Source organism: Pseudophryne corroboree, chromosome 4, assembly GCF_028390025.1.
Source record: "Pseudophryne corroboree isolate aPseCor3 chromosome 4, aPseCor3.hap2, whole genome shotgun sequence".
NCBI lineage: Eukaryota > Metazoa > Chordata > Amphibia > Anura > Myobatrachidae > Pseudophryne > Pseudophryne corroboree.
The window spans coordinates 608504869-608526745 of NC_086447.1; the positions used below are offsets into that span (position 1 = coordinate 608504869).

Below are 21877 nucleotides of genomic sequence, written 5' to 3' on the forward strand. Positions count from 1 at the left end.
GTAACAGTTTTTGAATGGCGTTGTGTAAAGTTACTCTTACTTCTTGAAAAACTGGTAATCCTTATTTGAAAAATCCTGTGAGGTGGGAGCTCCTGGAACTCCAGTCTGTAGCCCTGGGATATAAGATCTATGACCTAGGGTTCCTGGTGCGATCCTGTCCAGATGTGACTGAAGAATTTTAGCCGGACTCTCACCCTCCTGTCTTCCAGGCATCGCGGTCCACAGTCATGTGGAAGGTTTTGAGGAAGCAGAGCCTGAGCCCTGTTCCTGTAAGCAGCAGTCACTGGTTTGCGTGGTTTACCTCTAGCAGCCCTTGAGGTGGTAGAAGAATCTCTGGCCTTGCCCCTAAACATGGCAGTTCGAAAGGACTGTAGATTGGGTCCTGAGTAGGCCTTCCTAACTGGCGGAGCTGCAGAAGGTAGGTATGTGGACTTACCAATAGTAGTTCAGGAGATCCATTTGTCGAGTTCATCTCCAAATAAGGCCTCTCCTATGAAAGGCAGGCCTTTCACTCCTTTCTAGGAGTCCGCATCAGTAGTCCACTGACGTAGCCATAATCCTCTGCGTGCCGACACTGCCACAGCTGTAGTGTGTGCATTAAGAAAACCTGTTTCTTTTATGATTTCCACCATAAAGTTAGCAGAGTCTTGTATATGTTGCAGAAGCAAAACAATTTCCTCTTGAGGTAAGGTGTCTAACCCCTCAATTAAATTACCTGACCATTTAGCAATGGCTCTGGTAATCCAGCCACATGCTATAGTGTGTCTCTGGGCTACCTCAGCATAAGTATACAAAGATTTGAGTGTAGTCTCAATCTTGCGATCAGCTGCATCTTTTAGGGAGGCTGTACCAGGGACAGGTAATACAATTTTTCGTGAGAGCCTGGAGACTGACGCATCCACCATCGGTGGATTTTCCCATTCTTTCCTATCCTCAGGAGGAAAAGGAAAAGATAACAACCGCATAGTAATTTGACATTTCTTACTGGAATAACCCACGGTTCTTCAAACAGGGTATTTAGTTCCTTTGACACAGGAAAAGTGGCTGAGGATTTTTTCTTAATATTAAAGTATGATTCCTCACTCTCCTCTGTCACCTTATCAGGGATATTTAGAATTTCTCTGATAGCATCTATGAGAACCTCTACACAATGTGACAGAGTACCCTTCCCTACCTCTATGTTCAGCTCACCTTCCTCCATTTCTGACCCTTCATTATCAGAGTCAGAATGCAGGATATGGACCAAAGTATGTTTTTGCGGACAACTGGTAGAGGACTGAAACACTGGTCTGGGTACTGAGGGACAGATGTAATAAGCCTGGAGAAGGGATAAAGAAATTATAAAGCGGTGATAAGTGCAAGGTGATAACGCACCAGCCAGTGCAAGGTGATAACGCACCAGTCAGCTCCAATATGTAAATGTACAGTTAGGAGCTGATTGGCTGGTGCATTATCACCTTGCACTTGTCACCGCTTTATCACTTCTTTATGCCTTCTCCAGCCTTAATACATCTGCCCCATGTGCTTTTTCATAAACTCAGCCAGTATTGCGTCTCTTTCTCATTACGAGATAATTTTGTAGAAATGGTGGAAATCATTCCCCTAATGGAATCCAGCCATGCCCCACTAGCCTGGGAAGGGATACTACACTAAGTACACACTAGTGAACCCCCTGGAGAAAAGGAACACTGTACCTTACATAAAACACACTCTTTGCCTGACACACACACAGGAAAAGGTTAAAAGCACAATTAACCCACAAATAGCCCTTCCAGAGAGACACAGAGCGAGTACGGAACCAGCACACGGCGCCCTTATCTCTATTGCGAAGCTTAGCCAGGTCGCAGACTAAGGGGGTCATTCCGACCGATCGCTCGCTGCAGTTTATCACAGCGCAGCGATCTGGACGGAACAGCGCATGCCATTTAGGGGGGCGCGTTCCGACCAACGCAGGTATGGCCGGACCGTTGGGGGGGGGGGGGGGGCTGGCCGTGGCGGCTGCGTGACATTACATGCAGCAGCTGCGACCCGGGGCAGTGTGGAGGTTCTCCCGGCCAGCTGCAGGAGCTGCGCTGGCCGGGAATAACTCCTGAGATGCAAAAGCATTGCCGCTGTGCGATGCTTTTGTATTTCTGCGGGGGGGCCGGCACTGACATGCAGGGCGGACTAGCCCTGCGCTAAGTGCCTGATTGTAGCTGTGCTAAATTTAGCACAGCTACGATCAACTCGGAATGACCCCCAAAGTACCTATATTAGGGCGGACTAGCCCCGCATCTCTAAGTGCCTGATTGTAGCTGTGCTAAATTTAGCACAGCTACGATCAACTTGGAATGACCCCCAAAGTACCTATATTAGGGAATTAGTATACTAGTAAACCGCTCCCCCATGCTATAACCCCTTGGTACCGCTGAGGTAAACTGGAGGCTTTCCGGAGGAGCTGCGCATCCCTGTCAGTCAGCGTCTGTGTCAGCCGCAGTAGGGAAAATGGCACTTGTGAGACGCTGGATCCGCTCATAATGAATCCCCGCCCCTTCAATGGTGCGCGGTCTTCCCACTCTTCTTTATACTGACTTTATGTGTCTGTTTGCATAAAATGGAGACATTCCCCGTTTATGGCTGTAGTGCCAGTCTGGGTACTGTGTACACTAGAGTGTACTTAGTCAGGAGACTCAGTCCGCCCCATGTAGAAGCCATCTCTGTACTCTCATGCCGCCAAAATGAGCGGCAACCTGCTTACCGGGACGCCGGCTTAGTACTTACCACTCTTCATTCTTTTGGCTCTGTTAGGGGTGGTGGCGTGCTGCGGGAATGTACGCTCGCCATGGTGGGGCGAATACTTCCCTCAGGAGCTCGCGTCCGGTCAGTGGGGAACAGGACCATTAACCCTTAGTGGGGTTGGGACGTTTTCCCCCCTAAGTCCCATGAAGCAGGCTGGCTGGTGCCATTAAGTCCTGCCTGAAAATAACAAACTTTCAAAATAAATGTAGAAAACTCTTCAGGAGCTTCCAGAGACATGACCGGCTCCTCCGGGCACATTTTCTAAACTGAGTCTGGTTGGAGGGGCATAAAGGGAGTTGCCAGCACACATAATCAAACTTCTATAGTGCCCATGGCTCCAAGAGGACCCATCTATACCCCATGGTACTAATTGGATTCCCAGTATCCCTTAGGACATAAGAGAAAAGATCATCTTTGTAAGTACTCTTAGGAGAAGGATGGAGACTGTGAGAATAGGCTAAAAGTGCTTAATGATTGCATTAACCTATGTAGCCATTGAGCTATGGGGCCAAAGTCTATACTATTCGGAGCTTGGTACATATAGTCAGCAGGGGCGGATTTAGGGGTGAGTGCGCCCCTAGGCACAACAGTAATGGCCACCCCCTCTTGCTGAATTTTGTTATTTTCATTGATTGTTGTTAAGCCCTCATTTGATTATAGACATTTTAATAGAATTATAAAAAAGCCATTAACTATGACATTTGGTTGTTTTTTTTAAACTATGTATACATATTTCCTAAGTAGGACAGCTTACAGGTTCAGTATGTGCATGTCCTACACACTAAGGGCCTAATTCAGACCTGATCGCTTGCTAAGTTTTTTTTTCAGACCTGCGTTCGCATAGTCGCCGCCCATAGGAGAGTGTATTTTCGCTTTGCAAGTGTGCGAACGCATGTGTAGCAGAGCTGTACGAACAGATCTTGTGCAGTCTCTGAGTATCCCAGGACTTACTCAGACGCTATGATAACTTCAGCCTGTCCGGGATCGGAATTGACGTCGGGAACCCTCCCTGCAAATACATGGACACGCCTGCATTTTTTCAAAACATTCCCAGAAAACGGTCAATTGACACCCACAAACTGCTTCTTCCTGTCAATCTCCTTGCGAACACACGTGTGAATGAATCCTTCGCACAAACCCATCGCTGAGGTTTGTACCCGTGCGATGCACCTGCACATTGCTTATGCACAGTTTAAACCTGATCGCCCACTGTACGAAAACGCAGCCTACTGGTCAGGTCTGAATTAGGCCCTAACACTCCATTCAAGATAGCATATGGGCATATGGGGGGTCATTCCGAGTTGATTGCTCGCTAGCTACTTTTAGCAGCTGTGCAAACACATAGTTGCTGCCCACGGGGGAGTGTATTTGCAGTAGTGATGAGCGGATTCGGTTTTACTCGGTTTTACTCGGTTTTACTCGGTTCTCAAAACAGCATCTTATTGGCTCACGGATGTCACGTGTTTTGGATAGCCAATAAGATGCCGTTTTGAGAACCGAGTAAAACCGAGTAAAACCGAACCTCGCTCATCACTAATTTGCAGAAGTGCAAACGCCTGTGCAGCCGCGCGGCACCAAACACATTTTGTGCAAAACAAGACCAGCCCTGTAGTTACTTATTCTGTGCGATGATTGCTGCGACGAGTGACACGTTAATGACTTCAGATACCGGCCCAGCAAATGCCCGGCCATGCCTGCGTTTTTCCAAACACTCCCAGAAAAAGGTCAGTTGCCACCCAGACACTCCCACTTCTTGTCAATCTCCTTGCGTTCGGCTTTGTGATTGGAATCGTCACTAGAACCAGTGCAAAACCACAAAGGACTTTGTACCCGTACGACACGCGTGCGCATTGCGGTGCATGCGCAGATTAGCCATTTTTTCACTGATCGATACGCAGTGAACAACGGCAGCTAGCGATCAACTCAGAATGACCCCCATGGTACAGTACAGTGGAAATATTTTGCAGTTACTGGTAAAGTTTTAGACTGAAGGTACCAACACAAGCATGCAAGTGCCGCCCCCCAGCAAGTGCTGCCCCTAGGTATGTGCCTTATGTGCCTAATGAGAAATTCACCATGGACAATCAGACTGCAGTTCCCATTTAGATTAAGAGACTGCGGTCTGCTGCAAAGTCAATGGGGGGAATTCAAATGTTTGAAAAGTTGGTTGGATGTCTGTTTTTCCCTGTCTATTAGATAGGAAAAAACAGACACCCAACTGACTTTTCAAACAATTGAATATCCCCCTTTATGTGATATCTCCTGTATTAGCCCTGATTCTTGAAATCATACAAAAACTGCAGTTTCCACACGATTAAAGTGAAAATGGGCTTGATACATACGTTCCACAGTGACCTGTACTACATACTGATTGAGTTAGTATCACTTAATCTAGAATTACATCCTTTTTTTTTTCTCCTACATTTACTTTTATATCCTGAAAATATTGAAACTTTCCAATTTAATTTTTGCAGCTAAAATTGAACACGAAAATACAGAAACATTTCTGACTGAGGTCCATTTACGGTATGTGAAATATATATATCTATAAGTAAGAATGAGTGTATATTTTACAAAGTAAATTACAGATGTATCCTCATACATTGTTGCTCATAGCGCACTATTTAGGGTCCTGTGTGGTGTGTCCTGTAGCAACACACCAAATAACTTTATTATATTAAAAAATAATAAATACATTAAAATAAAATAATTGCGCGCCGCACTGGGTATCGAAACCGGGAGTACATGCATTGTGGGCGGACACTGTACTCGTTTTGCCACAGCCGACCATGGTACAGGCAGGCCCTCCGGGTGTATATGTGATGTGTTTTATCTGATTGCTTTAAAAAAAAATAAACGGTTTGAATCCGCCAACAGTGTCGGAAAAGCAATGGAGACCATCTGGGAGTCATATTAATGAGATAGGGACCCAGTGGCATTGTGCATTATATATTTCTGGACACTTGAAGCAACTGAACCGGAAAGGCTATCCAAAATATTAATGCTGTATATGCTAATGCTATCCGGGATTTTGTGCACAACGTAACAACTAGATGAATTGAGTGAACAGAGCAGCAGCGTGGCCTTGTATTTTGTAGAAGCTGACTTTTTTTATATAAAGAGAAGTATCAACACACCAAATAACTTTATTGTATTAAAAAAGAATAAATAAATACATTAAAATAAAATAACTGTGCGCCGCACTGGGTATCACACCCGGGAGTGCATGCATTGCGGGCGGACACTGTACTTGTTAGGCCATAGCCGACCATGGTACAGTCAGGCCCTCTGGGTGTATATGTGATGTGTTTTATCTGATTGCTTTTAAAAAAAAAGTAAACGGATTGAATCCACCAACAGTGTCGGAAAAGCAATGGAGACCATCTGGGAGCCCTATTAATGATAGGGACCCAGTGGCACCGTGCATTAAATATTTCTGCCCATTTGAAGCAACTGAACCAGAAAGGCTGTCCGAAATATTAATGCTTTATATGCTAATGCTATCCGGGGTTTTGTACACAACACAATGACTAGATGAATTGAGTGAACAGGGCGGCAGCGTGGCCTTGTATTTTGTAGAAAGGGATTTTTTTTAAAAAAAATAAGTGATTAATGGTTCTTTATTGTCACAATAAATGTCAGCCAATCAGCAGGCGGCGCTAGGAAGGGTCCTTTGGCTATTTGAGGCATGCGCTGTACAGTTTAGGAAAAGCAACATCTGGTGGACAGAAAGTAGAATGCATGTTAGAATTGTAACGCAATGCTAGATTTATAACGCAACTTATAACGGGCGTTATAGTGCAAGGAGCCGTTGCGAGTTGCATGGCACCCGCTATGCGGTACACAGCAACGATATATGAGGACACATCTGTGTTTATGAACTGCAATGGTAAAACATTTAACTCGTAGTCATAGGCGTGCGTACAGGGGGTGCCTGGTGCGCACAGGCACCCCCTAATGTCCAGCACCCCCCACACGCAGATACAAACGTTGCGACTTTTGTCCCGGGCTATGACTGATTAGGGGGCTCGGGTGGCAGCAGACTACATCGGTGGGCACTAGCGAGGGTGACAGGCTTGCCAGCTGCCGGACCGTGGTTCCTGATTGGCTAGAGGCTGAAGCCGCATTTGAATTGCCGCTGGAGAGCCTATTACTCTCACTACTGCTCTGAGCCTGGCATCGCTGTCCACTGGCTCAGGTGAGAGAAGCTACCAGTGAACGGCAGGGGAGAGGGGAGGATACTGAGAGATGCTGAAAGAGGGAAGAGGGAGGAGCATGCTGAGATGCAATGAGTGAAGAGGAAGCATCCTGAGAGGCACAGAATAAAGGGTGGGAGACGAGAGGCACGGAGTGATGGGGAAGCAGGCTGAGAGACACAGAGTGAAGGGTGGGAGGCTGAGGGGCACAGAGTGAAGGGGGAGCAGGCTGAGGGGCACAGAGCAAAGGGGGAGCAGGCTGAGACGCACAGAGTGAAGGGGGATCTGGCTGAGAGGCACAGAGTGAAGGTAGAGCAGGCTGAGAGGCACAGAGGGAAGAATGGGAGGCTGAGAAACAGAGTGAAGGGTGGTTGACTGAGAGGCACAAAGTTAAGGGGGAGCAGGCTGAGAGGCACAGAGTGAAGGGTGGGAGGCTGAGAGACACAAAGTGAAGGGGGAGCAGGCTGAGAGGCAAAGAATGAAGGGTGGGAGGCTGAGAGGAGCAGAGTGAAGGGGGAGCTGGCTGAGGCACAAAGTGAGGGGGATGGTGAGAGATGCAGATGGGAGATAAGGGGTAGAGCGACACAGGCAAGAAATGATGGTGTGGCTGAGAAATGCAAGTGTAATGATGGTGAGACTGAGAGACAAGAAGAGGAGATGTTGGTGTGGCTGAGAGATGCAGGCGGGAGTTGATTGTGTGGCTAAGAGATGTGGGGGAGATGATGGTGTGTCTGAGAGACATGTGGAGGAGATGATGGTGTTGCATCACTCATTTGGTAACTATAAATTACTTTACTGTAAAGCTGCTTAGTGATTTGCTGCAAATGTTAAAATTAAGTTTGACAGTATTTTATTCACTGCAGAGACTGACACAAAACATCCTAATGCGTAAGATGTGTTTGTATTGTGCGGTATTTCCTGCCTCTGCAAAGATCTGGCTTTTTCAGTGCATTTTTTTAATGTGGTTCCGGATTTTTCAGTGTGCTGTATCGTATGCAGTTCTGGCTATTTCAATGAATTTTATGTGAATCTATATATATATATTTGAATGTGGATATAATGCTAACCCAGTTAAAATGCTTTATATAACGTTAACCTTGTTCACATGCCAATGCCTGCATCCCATTCAGCGCTACCCCTTATTTTTACATTCTTATGCTCTCCCACTTGAACCAATTGTAAAATAGGCTAGTCACACCCAATGGGTGGTGCTGGCCATGCCCAATAGGTGGTGCTAGACATGCCCTCTGGTGGTGCACCCCCTAATAAAATGTGCTGCACACACCTGTGTTCATAATGGAGGATGCCTTGTTAAACATATGTTAGAGAACATTTTTCTGTAATCACTATAAAAACTTTGACAGTATGACAAGATTCATATTATGTTATGCAAATTGAAAAGCCAAGCAAGCCTAGTGTTGTAAAATGATTTTACTGTTTTTTGGACATGCAAGCAGTGTGTAAGCTTTCCTGACGTTTTATCATATGTTAATATAATGAGTTGCAAAGAACGCAGTTATCGATGTTTAAGTAAAATCTGGCAAACTTGCAAGCGGATCAGTCAGAAGAAGTGGTGCATGAACATAATGTAAGACACTGAAATGTTGTCATGTGAAAATCTATTACATCTAGAGATGAGCGGGTTTGGTTCCCTGAGAACCGAACCCCCCCCCCCCGAACTTCACTACCGGAGCCCGGCCCGGGTTTTCCCGCCTGACTCGGAAACCAGAACAAGGCAAAATGTTATCAGCCCGCTGTCTGATTCAGTCCAGTGATATTACCGTATATGTCCAGTGGTACTGCCATATAATTCCAATGATACTACCGTATATGTCCAGTGGTCATTCCGTATAAATCCAGTGGTACTGGCATATAAATCCAGTCCAGTGATACTGCCATATATGTCCAGTGGTACTGCGGTATAAATCCAGTGATACTGCCGTATATGTTCAGTGGTACTGCCGTATAAATCCAGTCCAGTGATACTGCAGTATATATCCAGTGGTACTGCCATATAATTCCAGTGATACTATAATTCCAGTGATACTGCAGTATATGTCCAGTGGTACTGCCGTATATATCCAGTGGTACTGGCGTATAAATCCAGTCCAGTGATTCTGCCGTATTTGTCCAGTGATACTGCCGTATAAATCCAGCAGTACTGCCGTATAAATCCAACGATACTGCTGTATATGTCCAGTGGTACTGCCGTATAAATCCAGTGGTACTGGCGTATAAATCCAGTACAGTGGTACTGCCGTATAAGTCCAGTGGTACTGCTGTATAAATGCAATCCAGTGGTACTGGCGTATAATTCCAGTGATTCTGACGTATTAGTCCAGTCCAGTGGTGCTGCCATATAAGTTCAGTGGTGCTGTCCTGTGCTGTATATTATTTACTACAAATAAAGGGGTTATTAATATTTAATCCAAATAATTTTCACAGGGTTTGCCCTGCGTGGTGTAGAGTTACGCTCTCCTGTATCGCATATTGGGGGTCATTCCAAGTTGATCGCACGTAGGAACTTTTTGCTGCTCATGCAATCAACTAAACATTGCTGATGGGGGAGTGTATTTTAGCATAGCAGGGCTGGATCGCTTGTGCAGCCCTGCTATGCTAAAAAAGTTTTGTGTGAAACAAGACCAGCCCTGCTGTTACTTACCCTGTGCGATGGATCCAGTGATGAAGGTCCCGGAATTGACATCAGACATCCGCCCTCCAATCGCGTGGACATGCCTGCGTTTGGATCTCCACACCCGGAAAACGGTGAGTTGAACGCCTTCCTCCGGTCAGTCTTCTTGCTGTCGCCGCTGCGACCGATTTCTTCGTACGCGGCGTCGCTGCCCGGTGACGTCTGTCACCAGGCAACAACGCGCCTGCGCAATGCGGCCACCGCGCATGTGCAGTTCCGACCCGTTCGCACCGCTGCCATGAACCGCAGCGTGCGAACGAGTCAGAATGACCCCCTTTGTTATATAACTCCAGAAAAATAATGGAGAACAAAAATTTGGAGGATAAAATAGGGAAAGATCAAGAACCACTTCCTCCTAGTGCTAAAGCTGCTGCCACTGGTCATGACATAGACTATGAAATGCCATCAGCGTCGTCTTCCAAGGCCGATGTCCAATGTGATAGTAGAGGACATGTAAAATCCAAAAAGTTCAGTAAAAAAGACCCCCCCCCCCAAAAAAAAAAAAAAAATCTAAATGGTCTGAAGATAAATGTAAATTTTCCAATATGCCATTTACGACATGGAGTGGCAAGGAATGGCTAAGGCCCTGGCCTATGTTCATGACTAGTGGTTCAGCTTCACATGACGATGGAAGCCCTCATCCTCCCACTAGAAAAATGATAAGAGTTAAGCTGGAAATAGCACAGCAAAGAACTGTGCATTCTAAGATGGTATCACAAATCCTGAAGGAGAGTTCAAGTGTGTCTGCGGTTGCGATGCCTGACCTTCCCAACGCTGGACAGGATGAGGTGGCTCCTTCCACCATTTGCACGCCCTCTGCAAGTGCTGGAAGCAGCACCTACAGTTCAGTTTCTGATATTCAAACTGAAGATATCACTGTTGAAGTACACCAGTATGAGGATATGGGTGTTGCTGGCGCTGAGGAGGACGTTGATGATGAGGATTCTGGTGGTGATGTGGTTTGTTTAAATCAGGCACTGGGGGAGACACCTGTTGTCCATGGGATGAATAAGCCCATTGTGATGCCTGGGCAAAATACCAAAAAAGCCACCTCTTCGGTGTGGAATTATTTCTCTACAAATTTAGACAACAGGTGTCAAGCCGTGTGTTGCCTCTGTCAATCTGTAATAAGTAGGGGTAAGGACGTTAACCAACTAGGAACATCCTCCCTTATACGTCACCTGCTGCGCATTCATCAGACGTCCGTGTCAAGTTGTGAAACTTTGTGTAAGAGCGCAAACAGTCCACTGACAGCTGAATCCCTTCTTCCTCTTGTACCCAAGCTCCTGCAAGCCACACCACCAACTCCCTCAACGTCAACTTCCTCCTCACTCAGGAACGTGAGTAGTACTGGAGGCCATGTCACTGGCAAGACTGAGGAATCCTCTCCTAACCGGGATTCCTCCAGAGGATCCTACTGCTGCTGTTGTTGTTGCTGCTGGGAGTCGATTGTCATCCCAGAGGGGAAGTCGGATGACCACTTGTTCTACTTCCAGTAAGCAATTGACTGTCCAACAGTCCTTTGTGAGGAAGATGAAATATGACAGTAGTCATCCTGTTGCAAAGCGGTTAACTGAGACCTTGACAGCTATGTTGGTGTTAGACGTGTGTCCGGTATCCGCCATTAGTTCAGTGGGACTTATAGAATTGATGGAGGTAGTGTCCCCCCGATCTCATACCATCTAGGTTCCACTTCACTAGGCTGGCGATACCGAGAATGTACAGAGATGTCAGAAAAAGTGACCTCAGTGTCCTAAAAAATGCAGTTATACCCACTGTCCACTTAACCACGTACATGTGGACAAGTGCAACAGGACAGACTAAAACAAAGACAAAAGACTAAGACAAAAGCAATGGCACCAGTAGCAGCATCTCGCAAATGCCAACTCGTTTCCTAGGCAGGCTACGCTACGTATCACCGCTTTCCGTAAGAGGCACACCACTAACAACCTCTTACGGAAACTGAGAGACATCATCGCACAATGGCTTACCCCACTTAGACTGTCCTGGGGATTTGTGATATTGGACAACGCCACCAATATTGTGCGTGCATTACATCTGGGCAAATTCCGGCACGTCCCATGTTTTGCACATAAAATTAATTTGGTGGTGCAGAATTTTTTCAAAAAATGATAGGGGCGTGCAGGAGATGCTGTCGGTAGCTCAAAAAATTGCGGCCCATTTTAGACATTCAGCCACTGCGTGCCGAAGACTTGTGCACCAGCAAACACTCCTGAACCTGCTCTGCCATCACCTGAAGCAAGAGGTGGTAACGAGGTGGAATTCAACACTCTGCATGCTTCAGAGGATGGAGGAGCAGCAAAAGGCCATTCAAGCCTATACATCCACCTACGATATAGGCAAAGGAGGGGGAATGCACCTGACTCAAGCGCAGTAGAGAATGATTTCCATCTTGTGCAAGGTTCTCCAACCCAGGTCATTACCCTCATCAGACTTTTGAAGAAGTAGCTGGAGAAATTGAAGGAGGAGCTAAGACGGAGTGATTCCGCAAAGTATGTGGGACTTGTGGATGGAAAATAAAAATATACAAAAGTGCTGCGCTTGAAGTATGCTTGATTAATTAGTAGAATAAAATATATAAAAAATTGTGTATAGGTGTCTGCTTTAATCAATTGGCAACTCACACGGAACTTGCTAATATAAACAAATTTAATAACACACACAGAATAGAAATAAAAAATGGACACAGATGATTAAAACAAATATTTAAAACATAGCTCAAGCACACTGATAGATTTGCTAAATGAATACTGAAATGAGAGGATTGGAAATAGTATCACTTCAATGTTGCCACATAGACCTGTTTACGGTCTCTTTGTATCAATTGAAACTGATGAACAATAGTTAGTACAGCCTATTGGAGAAAAGGTGAACAAAGCTCTCGTACCTCTAAGCTACTGGCGTCCCAGTGCAGAGGATAAGCCGCTGGTTATAATTACCCGTCCTGCGGGAAGATACAGTAACGCGGCACAAGAGGTACCGGAGCAGCTACCGTGCGTCCGCCGCTGGCACTAGCAAAGTGCAGGTGAAGATCTTAGCAAGCCGGTAATAGTTTTGCAATGATACGCTGAGCTGGCGTTCCGGTGAAATGTTCTCCACGGCTGATTGGCAAGTTCAATTAACACCGCTGCGGGTGAAGGTAACTGGCAACACTCAGTGCGTCTGTGAGCTGAACGAGGGAGTGACGTCAACGCGTTTCGTCCCGTGTCCCGGGACTTCCTCCTCGTCTTGAGGAAGTCCCGGGACACGGACGAAACGCGTTGACGTCACTCCCTCGTTCAGCTCACAGACGCACTGAGTGTTGCCAGTTACCTTCACCCGCAGCGGTGTTAATTGAACTTGCCAATCAGCCGTGGAGTACATTTCACCGGAACGCCAGCTCAGCGTATCATTGCAGCACTATTACCGGCTTGCTAAGATCTTCACCTGCACTTTGCTAGTGCCAGCGGCGGACGCACGGTAGCTGCTCCGGTACCTCTTGTGCCGCGTTACTGCATCTTCCCGCAGGACGGGTAATTATAACCAGCGGCTTATCCTCTGCACTGGGACGCCAGTAGCTTAGAGGTACGAGAGCTTTGTTCACCTTTTCTCCAATAGGCTGTACTAACTATTGTTCATCAGTTTCAATTCATACAAAGAGACCGTAAACAGGTCTATGTGGCAACATTGAAGTGATACTATTTCCAATCCTCTCATTTCAGTATTCATTTAGCAAATCTATCAGTGTGCTTGAGCTATGTTTTAAATATTTGTTTTAATCATCTGTGTCCATTTTTTATTTCTATTCTGTGTGTGTTATTAAATTTGTTTATATTAGCAAGTTCCGTGTGAGTTGCCAATTGATTAAAGCAGACACCTATACACAATTTTTTATATATTTTATTCTACTAATTAATCAAGCATACTTCAAGCGCAGCACTTTTGTATATTTTTATTTTCTGTCCCTTTGGGGGAACCAGCAGTCCCCCAGTGCTTGCAGCTGTTGTATTGCTTTTTTTCAAATTTACCCAATCAAGGTGCGCCAGGAGTGAGGGTGTTTACACACTCTCAAAAAAATCTTTTTCTCCCTGGACTTGTGGATGGAGCCTTTCATTCGCTTTGCCAGGATTCAAGGGTGGTCAATCTGTTGAAATCAGAGCACTACATTTTGGCCGTCGTGCTTGATCCTAAGTTTAAAGCCTACGTTGTATCTCTTTCCAGCAGACACAAGTCTGCAGAGGTTCAAAGACCTGCTGGTGGGAACATTGTCAACTCAAGCGGAATGTGACCCGTCAACAGATCCTCCTTCATTTTCTCCCGCAAATGGGGCTGCGAGGAAAAGGATAAGATTTACTAGCCCACCCACTGGCGGTGATGCAGGGCAGTCAGGAGCGAGTACTGACGTCTGGGCTGGACTGAAGGACCTGCCAACGATTACTGACATGTCTACTGTCACTGCATATGATTCTATCACCATTGAAAGAATGGTGGAGGATTACATGAGTGATAGCATCCAAGTAGGCATGTCAGACAGTCCGTATGTATACTGTCAGAAAAAAGAGGCAATTTGAATGCCCTTGCACAAACTGGCTTTATTTTACCTAAGTTGCCCACCCTCCAGTGTGCACTCTAAAAGAGTGTTTAGTGCAGCCGGTAACCTTGTCAGCGACCAGTGTAGAAGGTTACTTCCACTAAATGTGGAGACGATGATGTTCATCAAATTGAATGATAAATTACTCCAGAAAGACCTTTACCAGCAATTGCCTCCAGAAAGTACACAGGGACCAGTGATGGTGGATTCCAGTGGGGATGAATTAATACTCTGTGAGGAGGATGTACACACTGAAAAGGGTGAGGAATTGGAGGATGAGGTTAACTAGAGATGAGCGGGTTCGGTTTCTCTGAATCCGAACCCGCCAGAACTTCATGTTTTTTTTCACGGGTCCGAGCAGACTCGGATCTTCCCGCCTTGCTCGGTTAACCCGAGCGCGCCCGAACGTCATCATGACGCTGTCGGATTCTCGCGAGGCTCGGATTCTATCGCGAGACTCGGATTCTATATAAGGAGCCGCGCGTCGCCGCCATTTTCACACGTGCATTGAGATTGATAGGGAGAGGACGTGGCTGGCGTCCTCTCCATTTAGATTATAAGAGACTGAGAGAGATTTACTGGAGCTGACTAGGAGGAGTACTGTTACTGTAGAAGTGTAGAGACTGAGTGGAGAGAGTTTACTAGTGAGGACAGTGCAGTTTACTTTATAATCCGTTCTCTGCCTGAAAAAAGCGATACACAGCACACAGTGACTCAGTCACATACCATATCTGTGTGCACTGCTCAGGCTCAGGCCAGTGTGCTGCATCATCTATTATCTATATATAATATTATATATATCTGTCTGACTGCTCAGCTCACACAGCTTATAATTGTGGGGGAGACTGGGGAGCACTACTGCAGTGCCAGTTATAGGTTATAGCAGGAGCCAGGAGTACATAATATATTATATAGTGAGTGACCACCAGACACACAGTGCAGTTTATTTAATATATCCGTTCTCTGCCTGAAAAAAGCGATACACACAGTGACTCAGTCAGTCACATACCATATCTGTGTGCACTGCTCAGGCTCAGGCCAGTGTGCTGCATCATCTATTATCTATATATAATATTATATATATCTGTCTGACTGCTCAGCTCACACAGCTTATAATTGTGGGGGAGACTGGGGAGCACTACTGCAGTGCCAGTTATAGGTTATAGCAGGAGCCAGGAGTACATAATATATTATATAGTGAGTGACCACCAGACACACAGTGCAGTTTATTTAATATATCCGTTCTCTGCCTGAAAAAAGCGATACACACAGTGACTCAGTCAGTCACATACCATATCTGTGTGCACTGCTCAGGCTCAGGCCAGTGTGCTGCATCATCTATATATATTATATATCTGTCTGACTGCTCAGCTCACACAGCTTATAATTGTGGGGGAGACTGGGGAGCACTACTGCAGTGCCAGTTATAGGTTATAGCAGGAGCCAGGAGTACATAATATATTATATAGTGAGTGACCACCAGACACACAGTGCAGTTTATTTAATATATCCGTTCTCTGCCTGAAAAAAGCGATACACACAGTGACTCAGTCAGTCACATACCATATCTGTGTGCACTGCTCAGGCTCAGGCCAGTGTGCTGCATCATCTATATATATTATATATCTGTCTGACTGCTCAGGTCACACAGCTTATAATTGTGGGGGAGACTGGGGAGCACTACTGCAGTGCCAGTTATAGGTTATAGCAGGAGCCAGGAGTACATATTATATTAAAATTAAACAGTGCACACTTTTGCTGCAGGAGTGCCACTGCCAGTGTGACTGACCAGTGACCTGACCACACTGACCACCAGTATAGTTAGTAGTATACTTATATTGTGATTGCCTGAAAAAGTTAAACACTCGTCGTGTGACTTCACTTGTGTGTTTTTTTTTTTTTTATTCTATAAAAATAAAACTCATTCTGCTGACAGACAGTGTCCAGCAGGTCCGTCATTATATAATATATAATATATACCTGTCCGGCTGCAGTAGTGATATATATATATTTTTTATATCATTTATCATCCAGTCGCAGCAGACACAGTACGGTAGTTCACGGCTGTGGCTACCTCTGTGTCTCTGCACTCGGCAGGCAGTCCGTCCATAATTGTAATACCACCTAACCGTGGATTTTTTTCATTCTTCTTTATACATACATAGTTACATAGACATCTTCTCTTTATCAACCAGTCTATATTAGCTGCAGACACAGTACAGTACGGTAGTTCACGGCTGTGGCTACCTCTGTGTCTGCACTCGGCAGGCAGTCCGTCCATAATTGTATACCACCTAACCGTGGTTTTTTTTCATTCTTCTTTATACATACATAGTTACATAGACATCTTCTCTTTATCAACCAGTCTATATTAGCTGCAGACACAGTACAGTACGGTAGTTCACGGCTGTGGCTACCTCTGTGTCTGCACTCGGCAGGCAGTCCGTCCATAATTGTATACCACCTAACCGTGGATTTTTTTCAGTCTTCTTTATACATACATAGTTACATAGACATCTTCTCTTTATCAACCAGTCTATATTAGCTGCAGACACAGTACAGTACGGTAGTTCACGGCTGTGGCTACCTCTGTGTCTGCAGTCGGCAGGCAGTCCATAATTGTATACTAGTATCCATCTCCATTGTTTACCTGAGGTGCCTTTTAGTTGTGCCTATTAAAATATGGAGAACAAAAATGTTGAGGTTCCAAAATTAGGGAAAGATCAAGATCCACTTCCACCTCGTGCTGAAGCTGCTGCCACTAGTCATGGCCGAGACGATGAAATGCCAGCAACGTCGTCTGCCAAGGCCGATGCCCAATGTCATAGTACAGAGCATGTCAAATCCAAAACACCAAATATCAGAAAAAAAAGGACTCCAAAACCTAAAATAAAATTGTCGGAGGAGAAGCGTAAACTTGCCAATATGCCATTTACCACACGGAGTGGCAAGGAACGGCTGAGGCCCTGGCCTATGTTCATGGCTAGTGGTTCAGCTTCACATGAGGATGGAAGCACTCAGCCTCTCGCTAGAAAAATGAAAAGACTCAAGCTGGCAAAAGCAGCACAGCAAAGAACTGTGCATTCTTCGAAATCCCAAATCCACAAGGAGAGTCCAATTGTGTCGGTTGCGATGCCTGACCTTCCCAACACTGGACGTGAAGAGCATGCGCCTTCCACCATTTGCACGCCCCCTGCAAGTGCTGGAAGGAGCACCCGCAGTCCAGTTCCTGATAGTCAGATTGAAGATGTCAGTGTTGAAGTACACCAGGATGAGGAGGATATGGGTGTTGCTGGCGCTGGGGAGGAAATTGACCAGGAGGATTCTGATGGTGAGGTGGTTTGTTTAAGTCAGGCACCCGGGGAGACACCTGTTGTCCGTGGGAGGAATATGGCCGTTGACATGCCAGGTGAAAATACCAAAAAAATCAGCTCTACGGTGTGGAGGTATTTCACCAGAAATGCGGACAACAGGTGTCAAGCCGTGTGTTCCCTTTGTCAAGCTGTAATAAGTAGGGGTAAGGACGTTAACCACCTCGGAACATCCTCCCTTATACGTCACCTGCAGCGCATTCATAATAAGTCAGTGACAAGTTCAAAAACTTTGGGTGACAGCGGAAGCAGTCCACTGACCAGTAAATCCCTTCCTCTTGTAACCAAGCTCACGCAAACCACCCCACCAACTCCCTCAGTGTCAATTTCCTCCTTCCCCAGGAATGCCAATAGTCCTGCAGGGCATGTCACTGGCAATTCTGACGAGTCCTCTCCTGCCTGGGATTCCTCCGATGCATCCTTGCGTGTAACGCCTACTGCTGCTGGCGCTGCTGTTGTTGCCGCTGGGAGTCGATGGTCATCCCAGAGGGGAAGTCGTAAGCCCACTTGTACTACTTCCAGTAAGCAATTGACTGTTCAACAGTCCTTTGCGAGGAAGATGAAATATCACAGCAGTCATCCTACTGCAAAGCGGATAACTGAGGCCTTGACAACTATGTTGGTGTTAGACGTGCGTCCGGTATCCGCCGTTAGTTCACAGGGAACTAGACAATTTATTGAGGCAGTGTGCCCCCGTTACCAAATACCATCTAGGTTCCACTTCTCTAGGCAGGCGATACCGAGAATGTACACGGACGTCAGAAAAAGACTCACCAGTGTCCTAAAAAATGCAGTTGTACCCAATGTCCACTTAACCACGGACATGTGGACAAGTGGAGCAGGGCAGGGTCAGGACTATATGACTGTGACAGCCCACTGGGTAGATGTATGGACTCCCGCCGCAAGAACAGCAGCGGCGGCACCAGTAGCAGCATCTCGCAAACGCCAACTCTTTCCTAGGCAGGCTACGCTTTGTATCACCGCTTTCCAGAATACGCACACAGCTGAAAACCTCTTGCGGCAACTGAGGAAGATCATCGCGGAATGGCTTACCCCAATTGGACTCTCCTGTGGATTTGTGGCATCGGACAACGCCAGCAATATTTTGTGTGCATTAAATATGGGCAAATTCCAGCACGTCCCATGTTTTGCACATACCTTGAATTTGGTGGTGCAGAATTTTTTAAAAAACGACAGGGGCGTGCAAGAGATGCTGTCGGTGGCCAGAAGAATTGCGGGACACTTTCGGCGTACAGGCACCACGTACAGAAGACTGGAGCACCACCAAAAACTACTGAACCTGCCCTGCCATCATCTGAAGCAAGAAGTGGTAACGAGGTGGAATTCAACCCTCTATATGCTTCAGAGGTTGGAGGAGCAGCAAAAGGCCATTCAAGCCTATACAATTGAGCACGATATAGTAGGTGGAATGCACCTGTCTCAAGCGCAGTGGAGAATGATTTCAACGTTGTGCAAGGTTCTGATGCCCTTTGAACTTGCCACACGTGAAGTCAGTTCAGACACTGCCAGCCTGAGTCAGGTCATTCCCCTCATCAGGCTTTTGCAGAAGAAGCTGGAGACATTGAAGGAGGAGCTAACACGGAGCGATTCCGCTAGGCATGTGGGACTTGTGGATGGAGCCCTTAATTCGCTTAACAAGGATTCACGGGTGGTCAATCTGTTGAAATCAGAGCACTACATTTTGGCCACCGTGCTCGATCCTAGATTTAAAGCCTACCTTGGATCTCTCTTTCCGGCAGACACAAGTCTGCTGGGGTTGAAAGACCTGCTGGTGACAAAATTGTCAAGTCAAGCGGAACGCGACCTGTCAACATCTCCTCCTTCACATTCTCCCGCAACTGGGGGTGCGAGGAAAAGGCTCAGAATTCCGAGCCCACCCGCTGGCGGTGATGCAGGGCAGTCTGGAGCGACTGCTGATGCTGACATCTGGTCCGGACTGAAGGACCTGACAACGATTACGGACATGTCGTCTACTGTCACTGCATATGATTCTCTCAACATTGATAGAATGGTGGAGGATTATATGAGTGACCGCATCCAAGTAGGCACGTCACACAGTCCGTACTTATACTGGCAGGAAAAAGAGGCAATTTGGAGGCCCTTGCACAAACTGGCTTTATTCTACCTAAGTTGCCCTCCCACAAGTGTGTACTCCGAAAGAGTGTTTAGTGCCGCCGCTCACCTTGTCAGCAATCGGCGTACGAGGTTACATCCAGAAAATGTGGAGAAGATGATGTTCATTAAAATGAATTATAATCAATTCCTCCGCGGAGACATTGACCAGCAGCAATTGCCTCCACAAAGTACACAGGGAGCTGAGATGGTGGATTCCAGTGGGGACGAATTGATAATCTGTGAGGAGGGGGATGTACACGGTGATATATCGGAGGGTGAAGATGAGGTGGACATCTTGCCTCTGTAGAGCCAGTTTGTGCAAGGAGAGATTAATTGCTTCTTTTTTGGGGGGGGGTCCAAACCAACCCGTCATATCAGTCACAGTCGTGTGGCAGACCCTGTCACTGAAATGATGGGTTGGTTAAAGTGTGCATGTCCTGTTTTGTTTATACAACATAAGGGTGGGTGGGAGGGCCCAAGGACAATTCCATCTTGCACCTCTTTTTTCTTTTCTTTTTCTTTGCATCATGTGCTGATTGGGGAGGGTTTTTTGGAAGGGACACCCTGCGTGACACTGCAGTGCCACTCCTAGATGGGCCCGGTGTTTGTGTCGGCCACTAGGGTCGCTAATCTTACTCACACAGTCAGCTACCTCATTGCGCCTCTTTTTTTCTTTGCGTCATGTGCTGTTTGGGGAGGGTTTTTTGGAAGGGACATCCTGCGTGACACTGCAGTGCCACTCCTAGATGGGCCCGGTGTTTGTGTCGGCCACTAGGGTCGCTAATCTTACTCACACAGCTACCTCATTGCGCCTCTTTTTTTCTTTGCGTCATGTGCTGTTTGGGGAGGGTTTTTTGGAAGGGACATCCTGCGTGACACTGCAGTGCCACTCCTAGATGGGCCCGGTGTTTGTGTCGGCCACTAGGGTCGCTAATCTTACTCACACAGCTACCTCATTGCGCCTCTTTTTTTCTTTGCGTCATGTGCTGTTTGGGGAGGGTTTTTTGGAAGGGCCATCCTGCGTGACACTGCAGTGCCACTCCTAGATGGGCCCGGTGTTTGTGTCGGCCACTAGGGTCGCTAATCTTACTCACACAGCTACCTCATTGCGCCTCTTTTTTTCTTTGCGTCATGTGCTGTTTGGGGAGGGTTTTTTGGAAGGGACATCCTGCGTGACACTGCAGTGCCACTCCTAGATGGGCCCGGTGTTTGTGTCGGCCACTAGGGTCGCTTATCTTACTCACACAGCGACCTCGGTGCAAATTTTAGGACTAAAAATAATATTGTGAGGTGTGAGGTATTCAGAATAGACTGAAAATGAGTGTAAATTATGGTTTTTGAGGTTAATAATACTTTGGGATCAAAATGACCCCCAAATTCTATGATTTAAGCTGTTTTTTAGTGTTTTTTGAAAAAAACACCCGAATCCAAAACACACCCGAATCCGACAAAAAAAATTCGGTGAGGTTTTGCCAAAACGCGTTCGAACCCAAAACACGGCCGCGGAACCGAACCCAAAACCAAAACACAAAACCCGAAAAATTTCAGGCGCTCATCTCTAAGGTTAACATCTTGCCTCTGTAGAGCTAGTTTGTGCAAGGTGAGATTGATTGCTTTTTTTTTTGGTGGGGATCCAAAAAAACGTTATTTCAGCCACAGTCGTGTGGCAGACCCTGTCGCTGAAATTATTGGTTTGTTAAAGTGTGCATGTCCTGTTTATACAACATAAAGGTGGGTGGAAGGGCCCAAGGACAATTCCATCTTGCACCTCTTTTTCTTCTTTGCATCATGTGCTGTTTGGGGACTAGTTTTTTAAAGTGCAATCCTGTCTGACATTGCCGTATAAGTCCAGATATACTGCCGTATAAGTCCATGGGTACTGCCGTATAAGTCCAGTCCAGTGGTGCTGTCTTATGCAGCATCAGTCCATTGGTGGTATCTTGTGGTGCCATAAGTCCAGTGGTGATGTCCTGTGCTGTACATTATTTACTCCAAATAAAAGGGTTATATATACATTACTTATATTATTATCCAAATCATTTTTACCCTGTGTGGTGTAGGCGTACGCTCACCTGTGCTGCATATTATTATAATAGCTCCAAATAAAAGGGTT

The 21877-nt window shown here is 46.2% G+C and overlaps 1 protein-coding gene across 1 annotated transcript in view; it reads left to right on the plus strand.

Annotated features, from left to right (window-relative positions):
* Positions 1-21877, plus strand: part of FMN2 (formin 2) — a 428360-nt gene that overhangs the window by 377292 nt on the left and 29191 nt on the right. Inside the window, exon 15 of the mRNA XM_063917606.1 lies at positions 5253-5304. Coding sequence (XP_063773676.1) covers positions 5253-5304 — 52 coding nt within the window. The remainder of the gene's footprint in view (positions 1-5252; positions 5305-21877) is intronic.